Below are 21041 nucleotides of genomic sequence, written 5' to 3' on the forward strand. Positions count from 1 at the left end.
AGCACCCTATATTAATTTAGGAATCTTGGTTGGCATTACTCCCAACTGCCGATGCTGCGAGGTGGAAGGCTCCTGAACCAAGCTCAGGGGATATCACCCACTGGGAAGGTGCGAAATTTAACCAGTGAGCTGGTTGTCTGCAAATCCATTTGAACATTATATGCATCTAGGTAATCGTAGGGGTCGTCGTCCCCATTGTACTGTGGCATGCTCGGGACTTTGAATCTTCGGGGGAGGGGTTCGAGCTCAACTTCTATTGTGAATGGCGTCCTATCCCCGTAGCCATTATTCTGGCCGTGGACTCCTTGTTGTGTTTTCAACTGCCAAACCCTTTGATACAATTCCTCCACGACTGAGTTCAGGTCTGCAGATCGTTAGGCCTACGATTGCCTACTTCTTTCCTGCTCTAGAGAATGGTGATTTGGAAATAGGTAATTATCTCTGATATCCTCCTCTGCAAGCGAAAATCTCTCTTCTCATGGTTGGTGAATCCTTCGAGGAGAAACTAGTAAGTCATGGGCAGTTCGCACTTGAGCTTGAGCTAGGGCTCTGACCGCGTCTGCGAGCTGCATTACTATATTTTTCAACGCCTCCTGGCGTGGATGCCAGTCCTGAATCACCCCTATCCGGACGGTTTGAACAATGGGTTGGACAGTAGCCCGCGGGGGCATGCCGACAGTGTTCCCGGTTAGTGATGGCAACGGGATATCTGCCATCGGGGCAATGGGCCTTCCATTTGGTGGAAGATCTTATGGTTGATCATGGTGATTTTCTAGTACGTCGGCCACCGCGTCGGAGCTTCGTGTATTCCTTCCTCTTGCCATGGCTACCGATCAAAATGGCCCCTTCCTCTAGCGCCAAAATGTCGAAGTTCAATTTTAACCGACCGAGATTCATCAAGGCCGCAGTGAATGGATGAGTTTAAGATGCAAAGAGGAAGAACAAAATGGAAAGAACACAAGGAATTTTTTCGTGATTCGACCAGAACGATACCTACTCCATGACTATACTCCGATTATTTTTCCAGGGTGACAGTTTCTGATTATTCTTCTTTTTCCTCTCTCTTCCATGATCTTTCTGACCCTTCTTTATAATTAGGGCCTTTACAATTGCATAAGATATAAAAATATAAAAATGATATAATAAGAGGACAAACAGTCCTTATCATCTGTATAAAACTGGGAGTGGGATTCTCATTACGAGGAGTATAGTTCGCCTCAGATAAAGTAAGTGGGTCCTTGCCTCTGGCTATTCAGTAGCTTTGTTGTCTATGCGAACTGAAGGGTTTAGGCCAGCGAGCTGAATAGTTGAGCCAACAAACTAAGGGCTTTATTGGGAGCTCGTTGAATCGATCGATGGGAGCTCACTTGAGGCCTTGCGGGAGATCTGTCGCTGGAGGCTGAAATGGCCATGGTCATGGTCAATGACGTCATGGCCTAGACACTTTTCCTTCTGCCATGGCCGAATGTCGGTTGTTTTTGCCCGTCATCGGCAACCGCCATGGTTACTTCCAATAGCAGGTCGATTGCCAATTTTTAATGGATCTTGGCTCACCACTGTGAATGCTTCGCCATGGACGATGCCTTTGTTTTCTATTCTCCGTCATGGATTCAACGTGGATTGTCGAACGGCTACCTCTATAACCATCATTAATGGAAGGAAGACGACGATCATGGCTTTATCTATTCACCATAGCCACGACTTCTTTTGTTTTCGGGAATGCCCAATGACCAATGGTGGCCGTTGCGAGCCACCAAGCGATCGTCGGACTATGCGGCCAGCAGCATCGAACGGGGGAGGTGAAGAGGCGATCGGGGATGATGGTGGAGAAAGGCGGCAACGGCGGCTCAAGGAGCCCAAGAAACCCTATGTGCTAGGTTGACCCACTGGGTTAGATCTGAATCTTTTGGCCCGCTCCATTTAAAGATCCAAGATAAGATCTGATTAATGGATTTGTTTCAATTAAATTGGGCCTGGGCCTGGGCTTGGGCTTGATTAGTGGTTAATTTTGTAAAAATTTTGTTATAATTATATCCTTCTTTTAATCTTAAATATGGTTTAAATTAGATATTAATATATATTTTATAGTTATATGCAAGTTTAAATTGAAAGATGAATGAAATAAAGTTCTAAAGTAAATAATAATAATATATAAAATTATATATAATACATATACATCATTATATGCATGTATGTAATATATATATAATATGTAATTTATTAATAACATTAAATTATTTTTTTTAGGCATGAAGAAATCAAGCCCATGAAGAATTCAAATCCATGAAGAAATCAAGCCCATGAAGAAATCAAGCCCATGAAAAAACTTAAAGTCCATGAAGAATTCAAATCCATGAAGAATTCAAGCCCATGAAGAATTAAGGCCCAATTTGAGCAACCCGTGGAAGATATTATTTGGAGAAGGCCCAAGGATTATTTTTAATCCTAATGAAGATTAAAAAACCAATTTATAGAAATCTATTTTTATTTTTTACGTGAGAGCTTTATTAGGTGTGTTTTTTAGCTAAAATCCATTTAACTATTAGGTGGATATTATAGCTAAAATCAATTTAACTTTATGAGTGCTTTATTAGGTATGTATTTTAGCTAAAATTCATTTAATATTAGGTGTGTATTATAGCTAAAATCTATTTAACTTTAAGTGTGTGAGTGCCCATTAGATATAATTATGTCTAATTGAATAATTGAAATTGTGTGGTTTGTATTGCATCTTGTGGCCTATAAATAGCTCACTTGATTGCATTTGTAAGTGTGATTATTATTTTTGAATCAAAGTTTAGTTGTTTCCTTATAATTCTCTCTTTGAGAATTGTTCTTGTTCTTTCCCCTTTTCTTTAGTATTCTCTCTTGTGATCTTACTTCCTTCCTTTCTTCTTTTTAATTCTTATGTCATTTATTGTTACTTTATTATTCACCGCCTAAATGGCCGGTTAATTTATGTCTTTAAATTTCTGTAATTTTAATTCTTGTCTTTTAATTATTCACCGCCTAAATGGCCGGTTAGTTTATGCCTTTAAATTTTTGCAATTTTAATTCTTGTCATTTAAATTATTCACCGCCTAAATGGCCGGTTAGTTTCTGCTATTTTAATTCTTGTCATTTAAATTCTGTTATTTAAATTACGTCGTTTAAATTCATGTCAATTAACTTTTAAATGGAAATAAGTAGCTAAATCTAATCTTGGGTTAAGGCAAGGACAGTGTCCAACGCCAATGATTCCCAAAGAAAGTTACGCTTTAAATGAGTAACATTAATTTAAATTTCAGTATGAGTGTGTTTTAATTATTGAGAAATCACTAGGTTTGGATTGGAGTGTAAGCCTAACTTAGAGCTTTCATGTCACGCTTGAGAGTTACTAGAACTGGAAACGCTATCATACCCAAACCCGGATGATTAATTTAGTTGTTTTGTGTATTAATTGCAATTGAATTTATGGTAGTTGCTTAAATTAGAATCCCGCATATCATGTATGGGGATTGCTTAAACTAGAACTATCATCATCTCTAATTGCATTTAATAACAAACCCTCATATCTGAAATTAAATTAATGTTGCTAATCTTTTCTGCTAAAATTTGGGAATCAACGGGTTGGCACTGAAATTGTCTTAACTCAAGTACTATCCAATTTTATATTTTCACTTTAAGTATTTACTTCAATTACTGCCTTAAATTATTTCCTAGTATCTGTTGTTTTAAAAAAAAACCATAAAAAAACTTTGTTGCCAATTTGTCCAAATGCGTGTGTACTTGTGTGTGACATTCTTTTTATTTTGCCATAAATAAATCTCTCAGTGGACGAGCTGGACTCATTCAGAAAATATAAATTTAAATTTGGACTACAACTGCACTCGTACACTGACGAGTATAAACCTCTCACCTAAATAAAGAAAAAAATATAAAATTTTTATTGTGTTTTGTTTTGTGTTTTAATTGCAGGGTGGGAGTGCAGCCAAGGCTACTTGTTTTAAAAATTATATCATTTTTTTATTTAAAATGTTTTGGGCCTTAATTTTGTATTGGACCATATTGTTGGGTTTTTTATTTAATTATTTGAAATATATTTTTGGGCCATGAATTAATTAGTTTAATTTTGAGCCTAAAATTATTAATTAAATAATAAATCCATTTTGAGATTAAAAAAAATCCAGAATTATTTTTTGAATATCCAATTCTAGAATACTAATTTTTGTAATTAGTAATATTGTTTTCATGACATTTATTATGTGTTTTAATTTTGTCATGATAATTGTTTGGATTATTCTTTTACACCATAAGTAAATAAGTTTAATTTTGAGTCTAAAATTATAAATAAATGTGATATGGCATTTTTTGCTAACTTAATTGATTATCTATTCTCTATAAATATTTAGTTTTATTTGCTTATTGATAATTAATTTTGGTTTAGTATAAATCTTGGGCCTTATGTGGGTCCTAATATATTGTTGGATATTGTGGATTAGTTCCACATAAACAATTGAGTCAGAACATTTTATTTGTGCATTAAGGGTGATGACTTTGAAGCCTAACAATCTGTTGATCCCGAAGTGCGTAGCTAAATGTTTGATTTAATTATTTGCCTTGAACATGTGCATTAAATATCTTTTGTTGTCTTTCATTCAATGATCAATGGCTACCAGTTCAATTGCTGGAAGTATGACTAGGATAGATAAGTTAGATGGGTTCAACTACTCCACATGGGATAAGCAAATTCAGTATCTACTTCAGATAGAGAAAGTATAGGATGTTTTGGAGACTTTGGCTGCACTCTCACCCCACAATTAAAACACAATAAAAACACATTAAAACTTTTATATTTTTTCTTTATTTTGGCGAGAGGTTTATACTCGTCAGTGTACGAGTGTAGTTGTAGTTTAAATTTAAATTTATATTTTCTGGATGAGTCCAGGTTGTTCACTGAGAGATTTATTTATGGCAAAAGAAAACGAATGTCACACACATGCACACACATTTGAAATAGCAACAAGATTTTTTTATGGTTTTTTAGACAACAGATACTAGGAAATAAAGCAAGATAGAGGTTGAAATAAATACTGGACATGAAATTAGATAGCATTTGAATTAAGACAATTTCACCACCAACCCGTTGATTCCCAAATTTTAGTAGAAAAGATTAACAATATTAATTTAATTTCAGATATGAAGGTTTGTTATCAAATGCAATTAGAGATAATGATAGTTAATAATTTTATAATATATCTAAGTTTCATTAGAATTATTTATTAAGGTACTTAAAATTTGTCTATTAGGGCATTTTATCAAAGTCTCATTAGAATTATTTTAATGGGGCATTTCAAAAATTATGCCCTATTAAATTTGTCTATTAGGGCACTTAGATTTGTCTGTTAGAACACTTCATCGACGTGTTTTATTAGAATTATTTTATTGGATCATTTTTTTAAATTATACATTAAAATAATATTTTATAGGATATTTAGATTTATTTATTAAGACACTTAATTATTGTGTCTCATTAGAGTTATTATATTGGAACACTTCTTTATATTTTGCCTTAAAACAATATTTTAGAAGACATTTTTTAAAAAATACCATAAAAAAAATGCCTCATCAAAACATCTAATGAGATTACACAACTATAAACTAATGGACCCAAATATAGTTCTTAGAAGTTGGTTGGCCGTTTGAATCATCCAATGAGATTGCAAGTGGAATCATACTTTAATTTGTAAGTGAAGATATTAATTGATTAAGACCAAACAACTTACGTGATCTGTATTAGTCATTTAATTTTTTTTTTTTTGGTCAAATAATAATAGTAAGAGTAAATTCCATGCACTATCCTTAAGATTTTATTAAATTATACTGATTATTCGTTTATTTTTTAAAAACGTCATCTTGCCTTCAGTTAGTATTAAAAAATATGTAAAAATACCATTTTACCCTTGTACTTATACTAACCCAAGCACTATTTCTCTCCCTCCCTTTCCCATTCAGTTTTAGAAATTTGCTCTGAAACTAGCGAACAAGCTAACTAGTAGTTTCCTTTAGAGTAATGTTATTCGGCCCGAAGTGGTGCCCGAAGAAGTGCCACCCCAAAACGAAATTACCATTTCACCCATGGTCCAATTGACAGAAATGCCCCTGTTCAAATTTGAGTTCTTCCCTCCCTCCGACGCTCAATTTGTCACTATCTGCTCTCTTCTCTCTCACTTGCTCTCTCTCTCTCTGTGTCTGTGTGTTCTCTCTTGTTCGACCCTATCCATCGTGAAGTTTCTCACTCTTCTCACTACCTTCTCTTACTTACTCTCTCTTCTTCTCTCTAGATCAATCGACCCCCCTATCACTCAAAACGAAATCGGCCATAGTATGACCTTTCTTCTCGGATCGAAGAAGGGTCGTCGTCTTCTGCCCGTGTGACTTCATCTGCGGCCCTTTCTCGGCTCCATGGCTCCGATCTACAAGGAGGGAGGTAAGTCTTTTAAACATTTTAGTCATGAGCACACATCCATCCTATATACGTATATACGCATTTTTTTGCTTTGGCCGAGACTTTAATGTTAAATCTAGGGAGATTAGGCCGTTGGATCTTGCTGGTTTTTTGGTATGTTGGTCGATTGGCCTTTGGGTGTCTGGTGGTTGCCTATGATTGCTGGAAACCACCGGCCACGGTGGCCGGTGGCGACTGGCAGTCTGTATTTGGGTTGCGACGTCTTGGTATCTGATGTGTTAAGACATTGTTTCTATTGTGTTAGACCACATTTTGTGTCTAAAAGACTTTAGTCATCGGATACAAAGATTATTCAAATGTGATGGGTTGCGACTTCATCTTTAGAACACATCAGATACAAATATGACTAAAATGAGCAGGGTTGCGACTTCATCTTTAGAACACATCAGATACAAATATGACTAAAATGAGCAGGGTTGCGACTTTAGCCCAACTCAGATACAAAGACTAAAATGTGTGCTGATGACTAAAATGTCTTTAGCACACATGAATAATCTAACATGAATAAGACTTTAGCACACAGATACAAAGAGTTTAGCACACATCAGATACAAAGATGACTAAAATGTCTAACATTTTTTCTATTGTTGGTCTCCATTGTTTTCGTTTCTCTGTATATATTCATGTACTATATTATACTTCTAATAAAGTATTGATTTTGTATAATTTTTTTAATTTCATTGTAAGCAATCAATTCTAATTTAGGAGACGAAGGAAAGCCCCAATGAGTAACATAGGTATGTATGAGAAAATTAGTGATTTAAAATATGAAAAACAAAATGTTTATGCAAATTATATAGGTAACATTGTATTCTCTTATGCTTGTACCTTGTTTTGATTTAGTGAATCATAGTGTGCTTTTGGAATCAGCAAAAGACAATGAGGAAAATTGCCAAGATAATGAGGAAAATTGCCAAGATAATGAGGGTCCTCCATTAAATAACAAAGTAGTAGGAGAATACAATGATCTTGTCCCTAAGGTTGGAATGAAATTCAATGATGATAATGAAATTTATGAATTTTACAAACGATATGCTTACCATGTGGGTTTTCCAATAAAAAAAAAAAAGGAATTCGAAGAAGGGTGAGGATGGGGTCGTAAGATATGTGACTTATGCATGTAGCCGAGAAGGCAAAAGAACTAATCAAGCTAGCACTTCTCTGAAGCCTCAACCAACAATTCGAATAGGGTGTAAAGCTAAGATCACAGCCATATTGGTTGTTTTAGGAACATGGCAAATAAGCACCATCCATCTTGAGCATAACCATGAAACAAGTCCAAGCAAATCTAGGTTGTATAAATGTAATAGACAGTTGAACGAACAGGTGAAACGACAACTTCAAGTTAATGATATAGCTGGAATCTCGCTACAGAAAAGTTATAACTCAGCTGTTGTTAAGGCTGGTGGGTATGAGAATCTGACATTTGTGGAAAAGGATTGTAGAAATTACATTGATTTGGTGAGAAAGTTAAGACTTGGGGAAGGAGATGCTGCTGCTATTCAAGAGTATTTTTCTAAAATGCAAGCCCTCTATCCGGGTTTCTACTTTAGTGTTGACTTAGACGAAAAGTGTCGATTGAGGAATGTATTTTGGGCGGATAATAGATGTAGACAAGCGTATAAGGAATTTGGCGATGTTGTGACATTCGACACCACATACCTGACCAATAGGTACGACATGCCATTTGCTCCGTTTGTTGGTGTAAATCACCATGGGCAGTCGACGCTATTTGGATGTGGTCTTCTTTCGAACGAGGACACTAGGACTTTTGTGTGGCTGTTTAGTACATGGCTTCAGTGCATGGAGGATCAGGCTCCCACTGGAATAATCACTGACCAGGATAGGGCTATGCAAAACGCAATTGAGATAGTGTTCCCTAACACGAAGCACAGGTGGTGTTTGTGGCACATACTAAAGAAGTTGCTTGAAAAGTTTGGTAACCATAGTTACAAAGCTTCAATTCTTTTAGTTGTACATGATGTTGTGTATGAATCACATAGTCCTAAAGTATTCAATCAAGGTTGGAGTTTAATGATTGAGAAATATGCACTGCATGACAACGATTGGTTGTCTGGACTATACACACAAAGAGCCCGTTGGGTGCCATGTTTCTTGAAAACTAGTTTTTGGGCAGGGATGTCAACAACCCAGCGGAGTGAGAGCATGAATGCATTTTTCGATGGTTATGTACACTCAAAAACTTCATTAAAGCAATTTGTTGAACAATATGAGCGTGCATTGAGGTCTAAAGTTGAAAAAGAGTTTCAGGCAGACGTTAAGTCATTTTCTCAGATGGTTCCATGCGTATCGAGGTATCCCATGGAGAAACAATTTCAAGAAGTGTACACAATCTCAAAATTCAAGGAGTTTCAAAATGAGTTCATAGGGAAGATGTATTGTGAGGTTGTGTCTATCAAGGAGGGATCGCTTGGTACGAGGTACGAGGTGCGCGAAGATATTATATTTGATGAAAGATTCAAGGAGACAAAATATTTAGTTGATATTGACAAAGAGAAATGCAATTTTGTTTGTAGTTGTCACATGTTTGAGTTTAGAGGAATAATATGCAGACATATCGTCACAATATTGATTCGAGATGGTATCAGATCACTTCCTGATAAGTATATCTTAAGGCGATGGAGGAGAGATGTCAGTAGATCCTACACGAGAGTGAAGATTAATTACAACAGTTGGATTAGTACACCTAGTCAGTTAAGATATGATAAGCTGTGCAGTGTGTTTGTGAAGCTTACAGACATGGTTGCAGATGATGAAGATAGTACCCAGGAAACTATGGAGTGGATGGAATCTCAATTGACTGCATTGAGGAAATCTAATACGAAACCTAGTTGTGGTAGTAATATACATGTTGAAGATAGTGTGCAAGAACAATTTCTTGATTCTGGAGAGGCAGCTACAGCTTCAAGCGTGCAAATTTTGGATCTAAGATGCTCGCAGACAAAGGGAGCCCCTAGGAAGCTTCGTAAGAAGGGCCCATTGGAAATGAGTTCCAAGAAAGCAAAGAAGGTGCCATTGGGAAGGAGTTCCAAGAAAGTGAATGTATGCTCTAATATTTTTTTAAATTACCTAATAATGTAGTGCTCAAATTCCCAATTATAATGATTGTTACTTTCATTTGATGTCTAGGTGGGATCCTTGAAAGTAAACGAAGGCAATGCCCAAATGCAAAACATTGTTCAAGATGGTCAAGCATTCAGTGAAGATTTTACACAAGGACAGTATCACGGTTTGACATCATTCTCGTACTCAGAATTAATAGTAAGTACTTGGATGACATTTGGGTAATAATCTAAGTTGTCATTTTTTAAATTTGCGAATGTTCATTTAGGTTATATCCTGGTGCTTACTATTTTCTTTTGCAGGCTTCTTTTGATACGGGTCAGCCCTTCATGCCAGTATACATGCCCCATCCACGACCTAATGACAACCCACCGGATGTTTGAGGCATTCATTCCATGCAGCTTTCTTTTGATACTGTTATTTTCTATTTTTTTATTGCATTAAATTTATTGTAAAAAAAAAGGTGCTACGAGCACGATGTGATGCTCAAACTCGTAATGTTCGGGAGATTTGTTGGAGATTTTATTGCATTAAATTTAGGCTATCTAATGCAGGCTCTTGGAGATTTGTTGTACTTTGTGAGTGTAGTATTTTTTGGGGTTCATATGCTAAGAATAGAGCATATTATTGAAGTGTGTTAGGGACAAGATGTGTAGCACTTTACAGATGTGTAGCATATTATTGAAGTGTGTTAGGGATAAGAGCATATTTTTTGGGCATATTATTGCGCTTGCATGCAGGTTCTTTAATGTTCTGTTATCTAGTTTTTTTTTTAGATTGAAGTGTGTTAGGGACAATTAATGTTCTGTCATCTTGATGAAATGAGGTGTATAACAAAAGGAAGAGATGGACTTGTCATTGTAGGGTTGCCTTGCAAATATATGGTTCCAAATTAAACCATTTATTTGCTAGTCATTGGAGTAGGTTTTGTCGGTGTTGGTTTTGCTTAGTTTGCAGTAATTCGATCGGATGTCCGGAATAAATTCAAGCAAATGTAATTAAATGTTAATCTCTTCTACTTTTCAATGTTAGATCAAGTTTTGGTTCTTAAAAACTATTTTTATACAAGGGATTGCATTGTATGTGCTTAAATAGTCAGTTAATTAGTTATGGTTTAGGTATAAGAAGGCATAACCCATGCCATTGGCAATGTCATATTAAACCATTAATTATTGATGAAGTTGCCCCCAAAATTTTCCAAAATGAGAGAAAATGATTATCAAAATGGGTCAGCTTCACTGTCCACATCGTTCCCTCAAATCCAACGATAGAAATGCAAAAATTGGCAATTCGCCTGGCCAGATGTGCAGTGTAACCAATGTTCAAAATTTGGAGCAAATCTCCTGATTGTCATTATATGGGGATGTAGCCATTCCTACTTGCCAAAAAGGAACAATTCAAAAGCCCTCAGGACCTCAAGTCTCAAATCCTTGAGAATCGTCCAAACATCCCATGCTTACAATATTCCCGCTCAGGAATATTTCATTTCTATTTCATTTCTATACCTGAATACTTTCTTGCAGACTCAAATGCCATAAGGTTACAATATTCCCGCTTAGGAAACTTGGTAGGAAACCCAACAAAAATGAAATAGAACAAATATGAATTATAGAGGCCACTACTACCAACAAACAATAAACACAACCCCTAAACAAATCTCAGCCAAAATTACACATTAGATAAAAGAAACCCTTGCAATTGAGGTTAAGTTGAAACAATACATTACAAGTACATAATTACACCAAAGCTAATGTAACATCCCGTATCGAGCGATAGGAAGGACCGGAACAACTTACCCTGATGGACTTACACGAACTTCCCAGGGGGGTCACCCATCCCTGGATTACCCCAGGTCAAGCACGCTTAACTTGGGAGTTCTTTGCCAACATTCAGCCCAAAAGGTATCCAGCTGATGTTGTTTCTTTCCTTACACTATCCTCGATATATACTAACTTCTTTGGGCTCTCGGGGTATTACATTCTCCCCCCCTTGAGCACATGACGTCCTCGTCATGCGACCTTACAACCGGTCCCAAATCTCCCCCCGATGCATGGCCGATGTGGGATTCGCCTAAGGTGCCTACACGCACCCCCCCTCGGGGACTTAGCGTCATCGCTGAGGTTTGCCCCACCATCGCGCTCAGAGGCTCGGGGGTCGGCTCTGATACCATTTGTAACATCCCGTATCGAGCAATAGGAAGGACCGGAACAACTTACCCTGATAGACCTACATGAACTTCCCAGGGGGGTCACCCATCCCTGGATTACCCCAGGTCAAGCACGCTTAACTTGGGAGTTCTTTGCCAACATTCAACCCAAAAGGTATCCAGCTGATGTTGTTTCCTTCCTTACACTATCCTCGATATATACTAACTTCTTTGGGCTCTCGGGGTATTACAGCTAAATACCTAAATCTACTTCCGTCATATTTCATCACCCATAAACTGAACAAAAAACAACTCAATCCTAACACTATCATACTTCTAACAAACCTACTTTCTTTTGTCTTAAACTCTAGAAGTTTCATTTTTAATTTTATATTTTCTTGTACAATACAACTAATGCTCTTTCTTAAACTTCAATAACTTTTCTTTTTTTTTTCTTAAAGCCTTTTCTTCAAAAACCATGGCTTCTTTTTCTAAAACTTTCACCTTATCCAACAATACTCCACATTATATTTTTTCACGAGATGTGCGTTCATCATCGATCCATTGAAACCATCTGCAATCATCATCCTGTCCACCAAATCATCCATCAATTAATTTCATTCATATTAACAATTTATACATTTATAAGAAAATAATTTACCTTCCAGAACTGACACCTCAAGAATTTTCTTCCAGGATTCCTCTTAGTCCAAGATGTGTAGCACTTTACAGATACATCGTGTTTACACACAATTGTCTGATGCGAACTATATGAGTTAATTGAAGCTTCATCCATTTCCAAATAGGAAGCCATAAATCCTGAGACAGTAAAAGGAATTTCAAAAATCAAATTCCCAAAATCTAAAAGATTGTGGCCTTAGAAGAAAATCACCTAAGTGGTAGCTTGCTTAGTGGGAGTTAGGGTTGGTCCAGAAGTCTTAGGGTTTAAATTAATGACATGCTATTACACATAGCTTACTGACCGGGCTTAGAGGACTGTTTAAATCAAGATAGAGAAAATTAAGGTATTGTCATAAACATAAGAATTGAAAAACAAAAACACAAAAGAGTTCAATAAATTTGTCATGGGAGATTAGAATCATACATATGGCACAATTTTCTAATTGATAGAAATGATCAGTACGTTAGTTCCATCTTAAACTTTTACTAGTGATGTTACACAAATTAAAAATTGCTTACCCATAATGTATTAATAAATATATATCAAACAAAAAAGGTTCCTGAATCATATAAATAAAAATTATATATAAATCATGGATGTATGCCGAGTATCAAAGTGAGAATAAATCACAAAGATGCCCTATAAATCACAATTAAAACTTTCAGTTAACCCAAATAATCTTGCATACCACAATTCTAGCAATAACCCCAAGTAGCACCTTCTTATTTTACAATAAATATAATGTAATGAAAAAATAGAAAATAAATTGAAGCCTGCAAACTAGATCTAGGCCACTTACACCGTGAAAATATGCTTGGATCGAAGATTAGACGGCTCAAATCGAAGATCAGACGGCTCAGATCGAAGATCTGACTTACTTTCTTCAGATACAATGCAAGATGTTGCAATGGAGGAGGCGAGGAAGCTGTTGCAATGGAGAGAAAGAGAGAGGGGGTCGTTTTAGTGCGGGCAAGAGTGAGAGAAGCGACGGCCGGCAGGCAGATAAAGATCGACGACAGAGAGACGGTCGTTTCAGCGCGGGCGAAAGTGAAGGAAGAGATGGCAAGCAAGGAGAAAGAGAGAGATGGAGAGAGAGAGCGATCGACGACCGACAGGGAGAAAGAGACCCAAGGCCAGTATGGAGACTGAGGGCAGCAAGGATAGGGGCAAGGAGAGGGAGGGAACGGGCGATGGCCAAGGAGAGGGAGGGATCAGGTCATTCAACCAGGGTGAGAGTAAGAGGGGGAGGGGGCCGAAGAGGGAGGGATCGGGTCGTTCAACTAGGGCTCAAAGTGAGAGGGGGAGGGGGTCGAAAATTTGAAATATTGGGTTTTGGGGCTCACTCCATATCGCGAGATTTCCCGATAAGTTGGTCTCGAATTATCGCGAGATTCTGGGGTGGCACTTCTTCGGGCACCATTTCAGGCCGAATAGCATTACACTTTCCTTTATACTTTACTTTCGCTTTGACTTTATTCTCTCATCCCCCCTCCCCCCATCTCTTTTTCTCTTCCCTGTTTGATGACGATTATAACCATTGTTGAATATTGACTCATAATTTCCTTTATTTTCTTTCTTTTCGTTTGTTTTGATTCCAATCAAAACCTAGAGCAATAGAGAGAAACCCATCTTTTTTTCTCTTGCTCTCTCATTCTGACATAAAGGTGATCGGGGCGACGATGGCCATTGACCATCCCAATATTCTTTTTTTTTTTTAATTTGTGTATATTATGGTGTATGGAGAGAATAGGGAAATTTTTGAAATTTAAAAAAGTTAATATTAGTTAAGTAACAACAAGGGATTTAGTGTTATGCAATATATAAAGTAAAAAGAAGTCAATAATATATTTAAAATGAGAATATTCAATGCAATTTAACAAAATCCCAATATTCTTAATAATAACCGTTTCAAAGAATTAAATACACTTTATGAATAAATTTATTAGGCTAAGTGGGACAAATTTCACATTATCACTTCATTCCTATTTTTATGACTACGGTAGTGATTAATGATAGGTAATAAAGTTAGGATTCAAATTGTAAGAGTATAATTTTTAATAATTTTTTAATTTATTTTATTTTCAATCATATAATTTATGAAATTAATTATATGAGACCAATCATATATACAAGACTTGAAATAAAAAATTATACTTAAAAATAATAAATTATTAGATGCCATTCATACCAAAGAACATGTAAGGATACACTAGTAATAAAAGTAACTACCCTATCAGACAATTCAAAAAATTTCACCCAGCAATATGTTGCTGAAATTGCTCCATTTTAATTAAAAAATAACATTTTATTTTGATATCTCTTCCTTTTGCCTTTTCACGTTATCAAAGCCTTTTTATTTTGTTCTTCCACTTTGCACAATCACTTTTCCAGAACCTAAGAAAGTAATGGAGAATGAAGGGCTTCAACACCCAATGCTAATTAGGGATGTCCTCGGCTAATCAAGGGGAGAGAGTGAGAGGAATTGTTTCTTTCTTTAGCTCTCTGTGGATTTCTCCAGCGATGGATTAGTTCTTAATTTGAAATGGGAAAACTATAGGTTTCCTAAAAAATTCTCACCACAAATGATGAGGACTCTCGTGAAGTTAAGATTTGATTATTATGTTATTATAAGAGTTTCATGTTATGTATGTGTAAATAAAAAAAAAATTAAAGAAAGTTCATTAACTGGTGTTTGACAGTTATAATTTAATTTTTTATTTTTTAGACAAAATTTTAAACAAAATAAATCTTAATAGTGTAATAGTAAACTTCTTCATACATTTATTTTGTAGAGATGTCATAATTTTAAAACATAGTTAATTTTTTCTTTTTTATGTAAAATATATTAAAAGGTAATGCTGCTGACAGATGAGACTTGAAGCAACACTTGCTATTGCTAATTTCTGCAAGCACTGGGTTTTAGTCTTCCATGATAAGTTTTAATGAGCAAGTTAATATTTGGATTTTAAAGAATGGAAAGTTAATAGAGAAGTAAATTAAAAAAGAAGAGAAGAACTATTAGTCTCTTGATTGGTAATACTTGTCTTCCTCTTGGATTGTCATGTTTAGCAATTTAAACCAATCGATGCTCTGCTACAATTGCATATCAAGGTTAGCCATCTATATTGACAGTGAAAGAACAATAATAAAAGATAAAATTATTTTTTTTCCAGCAATTTTAGTTGTTAGGCAATTGGTTACACTAATTTGATAGTTTAGAACATTAAAAGTATTATGGAACTAAGAATATCACTGAGCTATTGTGACGTGCGACCCCCATACCAAAAAGGCTACTAGAATTGCATATATAATTTATTTATCAATGAGGTAAAGAAAATGGAGCTTAGATGGTGTATTTGATAAATTATGATCAATAATAAATTTGTCTGTGGATTGTGAATTTTTCATAACCTGATAAACTGCTCCATACCTCATATATCCTTAGTTTATTTACCTGAATATAAACTTAATTGTGAGTCTTAGAAATTCCCTAGCCTTTTTCCTACCTTGGGAGAAAGATGGTTTATTCTGAAAAAATTAATTACTTTTCTTTAACTCCAAGTATTCAAATTTGAATTGCTTCCTTTGAGGAAGGTGCTAGTAGAGTTAGGAGGGTTGCTAAAACTCAAAAACTTTATCATAGTTCATTAGAATCCAAGAATAAGGGTTTCAAATAAAATCAAATATTCATTCAATCATGACTAATTCTGGAGAATGTCTGTAAAATTATACTATATTTCATTGGCATACTTCTTTTTTCTCCTCTTTTGTTTTGTGGTCATGTTTATTTTTTTGAAGTTTATGATTTGTTGTTAGCTTGTTTACCCATTGTTTTTAACTATGTTGGTTTTTGGATGTGCCAAGAGAAACACATCACTTGATTCCATAGTATTAGGCTTAAGTAGGATACGCCTCACTTGTGCTGGAGCTTTGCTTAATTCCTACCATTGATAAATCACAACTAGGATATTATTAATATTAATGAATTACAACATTGGTTTAATCAGCAGTAATTAAATATTAATATATTTAAAAAGCTTGTGATAAAAATGTATTTATTTGTCTTAACAGGAAGTGTAAAATAAGTGAAGTAATTTTTTCTTAAAAAAAAAATTGTAAATAAGGGTGTGTATAATTTAGTCCAATCCTTTGAACCAAATTGGATTAGTCCCTTTCATTTGTCCAAATGTTATGTGACTTTAGTTTTAAGTTTCATTTTACATAGGTTTAAATTTAGTTTCAGGGGACCATACCACTTAGATTTAGTATTTAACACTTATTAAAAATAATATTATTTCAACAAATTTGTTAGTAATGTTAAACTTCAAACTAACAGAAAAGGTTAATTGAAACACACACGGAGAGTACTTCAAATGTTCAAATTTAAATAAGAAAGAATTTTGGTAAAAAAAAAAAAAAATAACACAAACTACAAGAATAATTTATTTGTCTCTTTTGAATGCATAAATATATGAAAATGTAAATATACAACTTAGTTAGAGAAGACTGCCTAAACTGATCATAATCTAATATCCATCTGTCTATGAGTTTGATCAACAGATAAATCATATTAGCAGTTCATAGTTATAACAACGAACAATATTGGCGTAGTAAATATTTTATCTTTCCACCACAACTGGAAAAGACAAACATGGCTTTGGCAGCCGCTTACTTTACAATAGTAGCCACAATGGGCCAACCTTTGAAGAACCCGGGAAGGAGTGGGGGCCCAGCCCAAACACCGACTGCACGTTGGGCCACTTACTCTCCTCTAGGCCCACTACCTTATTAAGGACACCACCACCTGTCCAGTTCCATGTATCAATTCTTCTAGGTCCTCCATCACGTTAAGCCTGGATAAATTACTTTTATTTTGCTTATTAAACTTTAATTATTCACAATGTGATTATAAGTGTTGAAATTTTTTATAATGTGATTACATTTAAAATTTTCTAACAAGTTCCTCATCAAAATTGGTGATGCGACACTAATATGGCAAAAAGTAAAATTCAGATGATAATTGTGTAATAGTTGTTAATGAGATACTGTCATTTGTCGGTTTGACCCTATAAAACCTTTTTTCTTCTTTTTCTTCTCTCTCTATTTGCTCGTCTATAGCTTTTGCTCTCCTTTTAGTCATTGGAATACAAATTTGTGTTTACTTGACTAAGATCGATCTTTATTTAACTATATAAATTTTGTAATCAATTGCATTTACTACTTAATTGAGTACAAATTACATTTTACTCTATTAAATTTTTGGGATAGAAAAATTCAACATATATTAGATTAAAAAAGTTTATTTAGTACAAAAAGATCTTTGTTCGATTACAAATTTTCATACTCGATCACACTTTCGATCTAGAGACTTCATAAATCTTTAACTCTTATTTACTCGATTACTAAAATAATTTACTCGAGTACAAATCATATATTACTTAATTACAATTTTAAACACTTGAATATAATTAAAACTATCCAGAGACTAATAAAAAATTTTGAGGATATATACTCGATTACAAAGAGTGTTCATTCGAGTATAGATGGATCATTACTCGATTACAAAAATTAATTACTTGATTACTTTTGACTCGACAAAAACTTACCTTACTTATTCGAATACAAACTCCTATTAAGTTAAATACATTACATTTTTACTCGATTAATTCGTTATTTGCAATTGATTACTTTTAGGTCTAACAAAATCTTTCAATCAATTGAACAACTTAACTTGAAATATGACTTAGTTTTTTTTTTATCAATAAAATATTCGATTATAAATAAAGATTTATTCGATTAATAGATACTATAACTTAACTTAATTTAAATAATTTTCTCGATTAACAACTGGACGAATTCAACTTTTTTTCATATCATTATCAATTGTTTTGGTCATCAATCTTTAACTAAATTTTTTAATTTTCTCATTAAAACAAAATAATAATTTTTTTAACAATTTCTTCTTTTTTATTTATGAGCCCATTTAATGATGATAAAATACATTAATACAAAAGCAAGGGCAGACGCAGGGGGTGAGCAGGGTGGCCTTCAACCCCCCAATTTTTTTAGAAGATAAATTTTATACACTAAAAAATAATATTTTTTTATTTTAAGCTCCCAAATTCGGCCTAATCCCAAGCCCCCTCCCCTACCAGCCCAGCTCCCCCACCCTTCTTTTTTTTTTTCTTTCAAATTATGCTAAAATCATAGTTCTGACCCTGATTTTTATGATTGAAAAAAAATATATATATTAATGAAGCTCATGATTGAAAAAAAAATTTGAAACCCCTGAGTAAAAATTTCTAGGTCCACCCCCGTACAAAAGACTCCCCCTAAGCACAATAACCCTATTTTAGTATTTTTATTCTTTTTCTCTGCTTTTTAATCACTAACAAAAGAAGCTCTCCCTACAAACAATAGAGATGTTGCACGAGATGCTCCCCTAACGTTTAGGACATTTGTAAATAATTTGTTTCCCTTATTTTATGTATTTGAATTCACTTATGAGTAATTTTGAGTATTGACACAGTAAGAAAGATTAGAGAAAAAAACAAAAAACACAACATTTTCATTCAATATATTGAAAAGTTTTGATTACATTGATTGATCTGTAAAGGTAAAAATAAAAAATACATGTGGAAAATCTATCCTACAGCTGGTGGAGGATCTTCCTTGGATCCTTCTTCCTCCACTGTTGTCCTTGAGAAGACTTTTGGGCTGCTGTCTTTATCCATCACGTTGATTGTATAGTTGTCTTTGATTTTTCTTCCATCTTTTGTAGCCTTTGATCACATTGATCGGTAAAGATAAAAATAAAAAATACATGTGGAAAATCTATCCTACGGCTGGTGGAGGATCTTCCCTGGATCCTTCTTCCTGCTGTCTTTATCCACCATGTTCATTGTATAGTTGTCTTGATTTTTCTTCCATCTTTTGTCGCCTCCCTTTCAAGTTTGTCAATCCATGCTATTACGGGCCTCTTGCCTATCCAATAGCCTTAGTCTATAGGAAATCATTCTGATTGATTGGACAAGGTGCTGAGAAGATGATGCAGGAGATAGCTTGAGAAGATGATTGATGGCATATGCCATCAGCTGCTTTCGGCGTTGCTAAAGCGAAGACTGACACAATTAACTGGGCATGCATACATTACAGGCATTTACCTAACATATCATTCCAAAATATTTATGTTCTTGAAAATATTTATTTAACATAACAAAAGCTGAAAAAAAAGTCTTATTAGAGAAAATATTCTTAATGTTCCTAATTAAGCAAGCAGGTCTCGGGCAAGGGCAATGCATTTTAATACACTCTAATGTTTATGGACTGGAAATTGTTTACAACCTATTGGTAGTGGCAGCAGCAATTATGGTTTGAGCCCTTAAAACAGCTTGTGACATGCAATGTAGTGAGTTTTTGCAATAGCTAGCGTGACAGACTTGTATTCTAGTGGTGGGCTGCACCTGAACATAATTCTTTTATAATTGTTTTATCACACAACTGTTGTGGAATTGATTTGCGCTTACATTTTCTTCCTATCCCATTCAACATTACATTTAGATAGTGTTACGCTTGCTTTTACTGAAAGAGAAATTCTATTTGTTGTCATCTCATTTACTCTCTACGTACAGTCACTTTTAATATATTTGAAATACTCTCAATTAAAAGAAAAAAATTATTTGCAGCAATGTGTTTTACCCTCTACAGTCACTTTCTACTAAAATTGAATATAATAAAAATAACCTAAAATAACACTTATTTTTACTCTTTTAAATATGTAATCATTTTATATAAAAAAATCAAAAAATTCAATACTTCCCTAGCTCGGAAAGCAAATTTCCTGAACTCTAGAGTTCGGGAGTAGTTTTGTTTTCTCCTCTCAAAATTCGAGAGAATCTTTCTCTCAAATTCTAAAGTTCAAGAAAAATGCATTCTCTTGTCTAAAGTTAGGGAAAAAAACATTTTAAGATTCTGGAGAATTGCATTCTCTCGAACTCTAAGATTTGAAAAAAATGTATTCTCTCAAACTCTCGAATATTTTTTGTGAGTTTGTATTTTTTTCTTGTTCAATATTAATTTTTTTTAGTAATATTATAGATTTATGATTTATCTAAAATGAAATGGAATCGCATTTCTTGTAATATATATCTTGTAACATTTATTATATATTTATATATTTTTTTTGTTCTATGTTGATTGGATAATATTTAATTCTAATGCAATCTAGCAACAGTAAATAGTCATATAAGTTTTGTAATCTCCAATGGCTGACACAAGGACTCTCATCTCTCATCTAAGATCCAGAAGAATTTTTTTTAATTCTAGTAAATTAATTCCTATGTGCTTCTATTTTAATTTTAAAAATATCACAAAATAATTCCTTCCTTTGAATGCCATTTCTACACTTTGAAATAAAATAAATTGATAGTGAAATATCATTAAGCACAGTATTTTTTAAACAAAAATCCAAAGCAACCGAATCTCAGGGGTTTAGAACTAATGTTCAAATTGGTTTTCTAGTATTAAATGGATTGCAGAATACCCAAACCCTGGGATTCGAGTGCGTTAAAGGGTTCGAGAGCATTGTTCTCCAATGTGATGAGCGACCCCATTTATCGCGG

At 34.4% G+C, this 21041-nt stretch overlaps 1 protein-coding gene across 1 annotated transcript; it reads left to right on the forward strand.

Annotated features, from left to right (window-relative positions):
• Positions 1-262: 262 nt before the first annotated feature.
• Positions 263-9975, forward strand: LOC127805710 (protein FAR1-RELATED SEQUENCE 5-like). Its single transcript, XM_052342463.1, has 5 exons — positions 263-431; positions 7352-7488; positions 7835-9571; positions 9659-9790; positions 9895-9975. The coding sequence occupies exons 1-5, from the start codon at positions 263-265 to the stop codon at positions 9973-9975; spliced, it is 2256 nt and encodes a 751-aa protein (XP_052198423.1).
• Positions 9976-21041: the final 11066 nt, after the last annotated feature.

Source organism: Diospyros lotus, chromosome 7, assembly GCF_014633365.1.
Source record: "Diospyros lotus cultivar Yz01 chromosome 7, ASM1463336v1, whole genome shotgun sequence".
NCBI classification, from domain to species: domain Eukaryota; kingdom Viridiplantae; phylum Streptophyta; class Magnoliopsida; order Ericales; family Ebenaceae; genus Diospyros; species Diospyros lotus.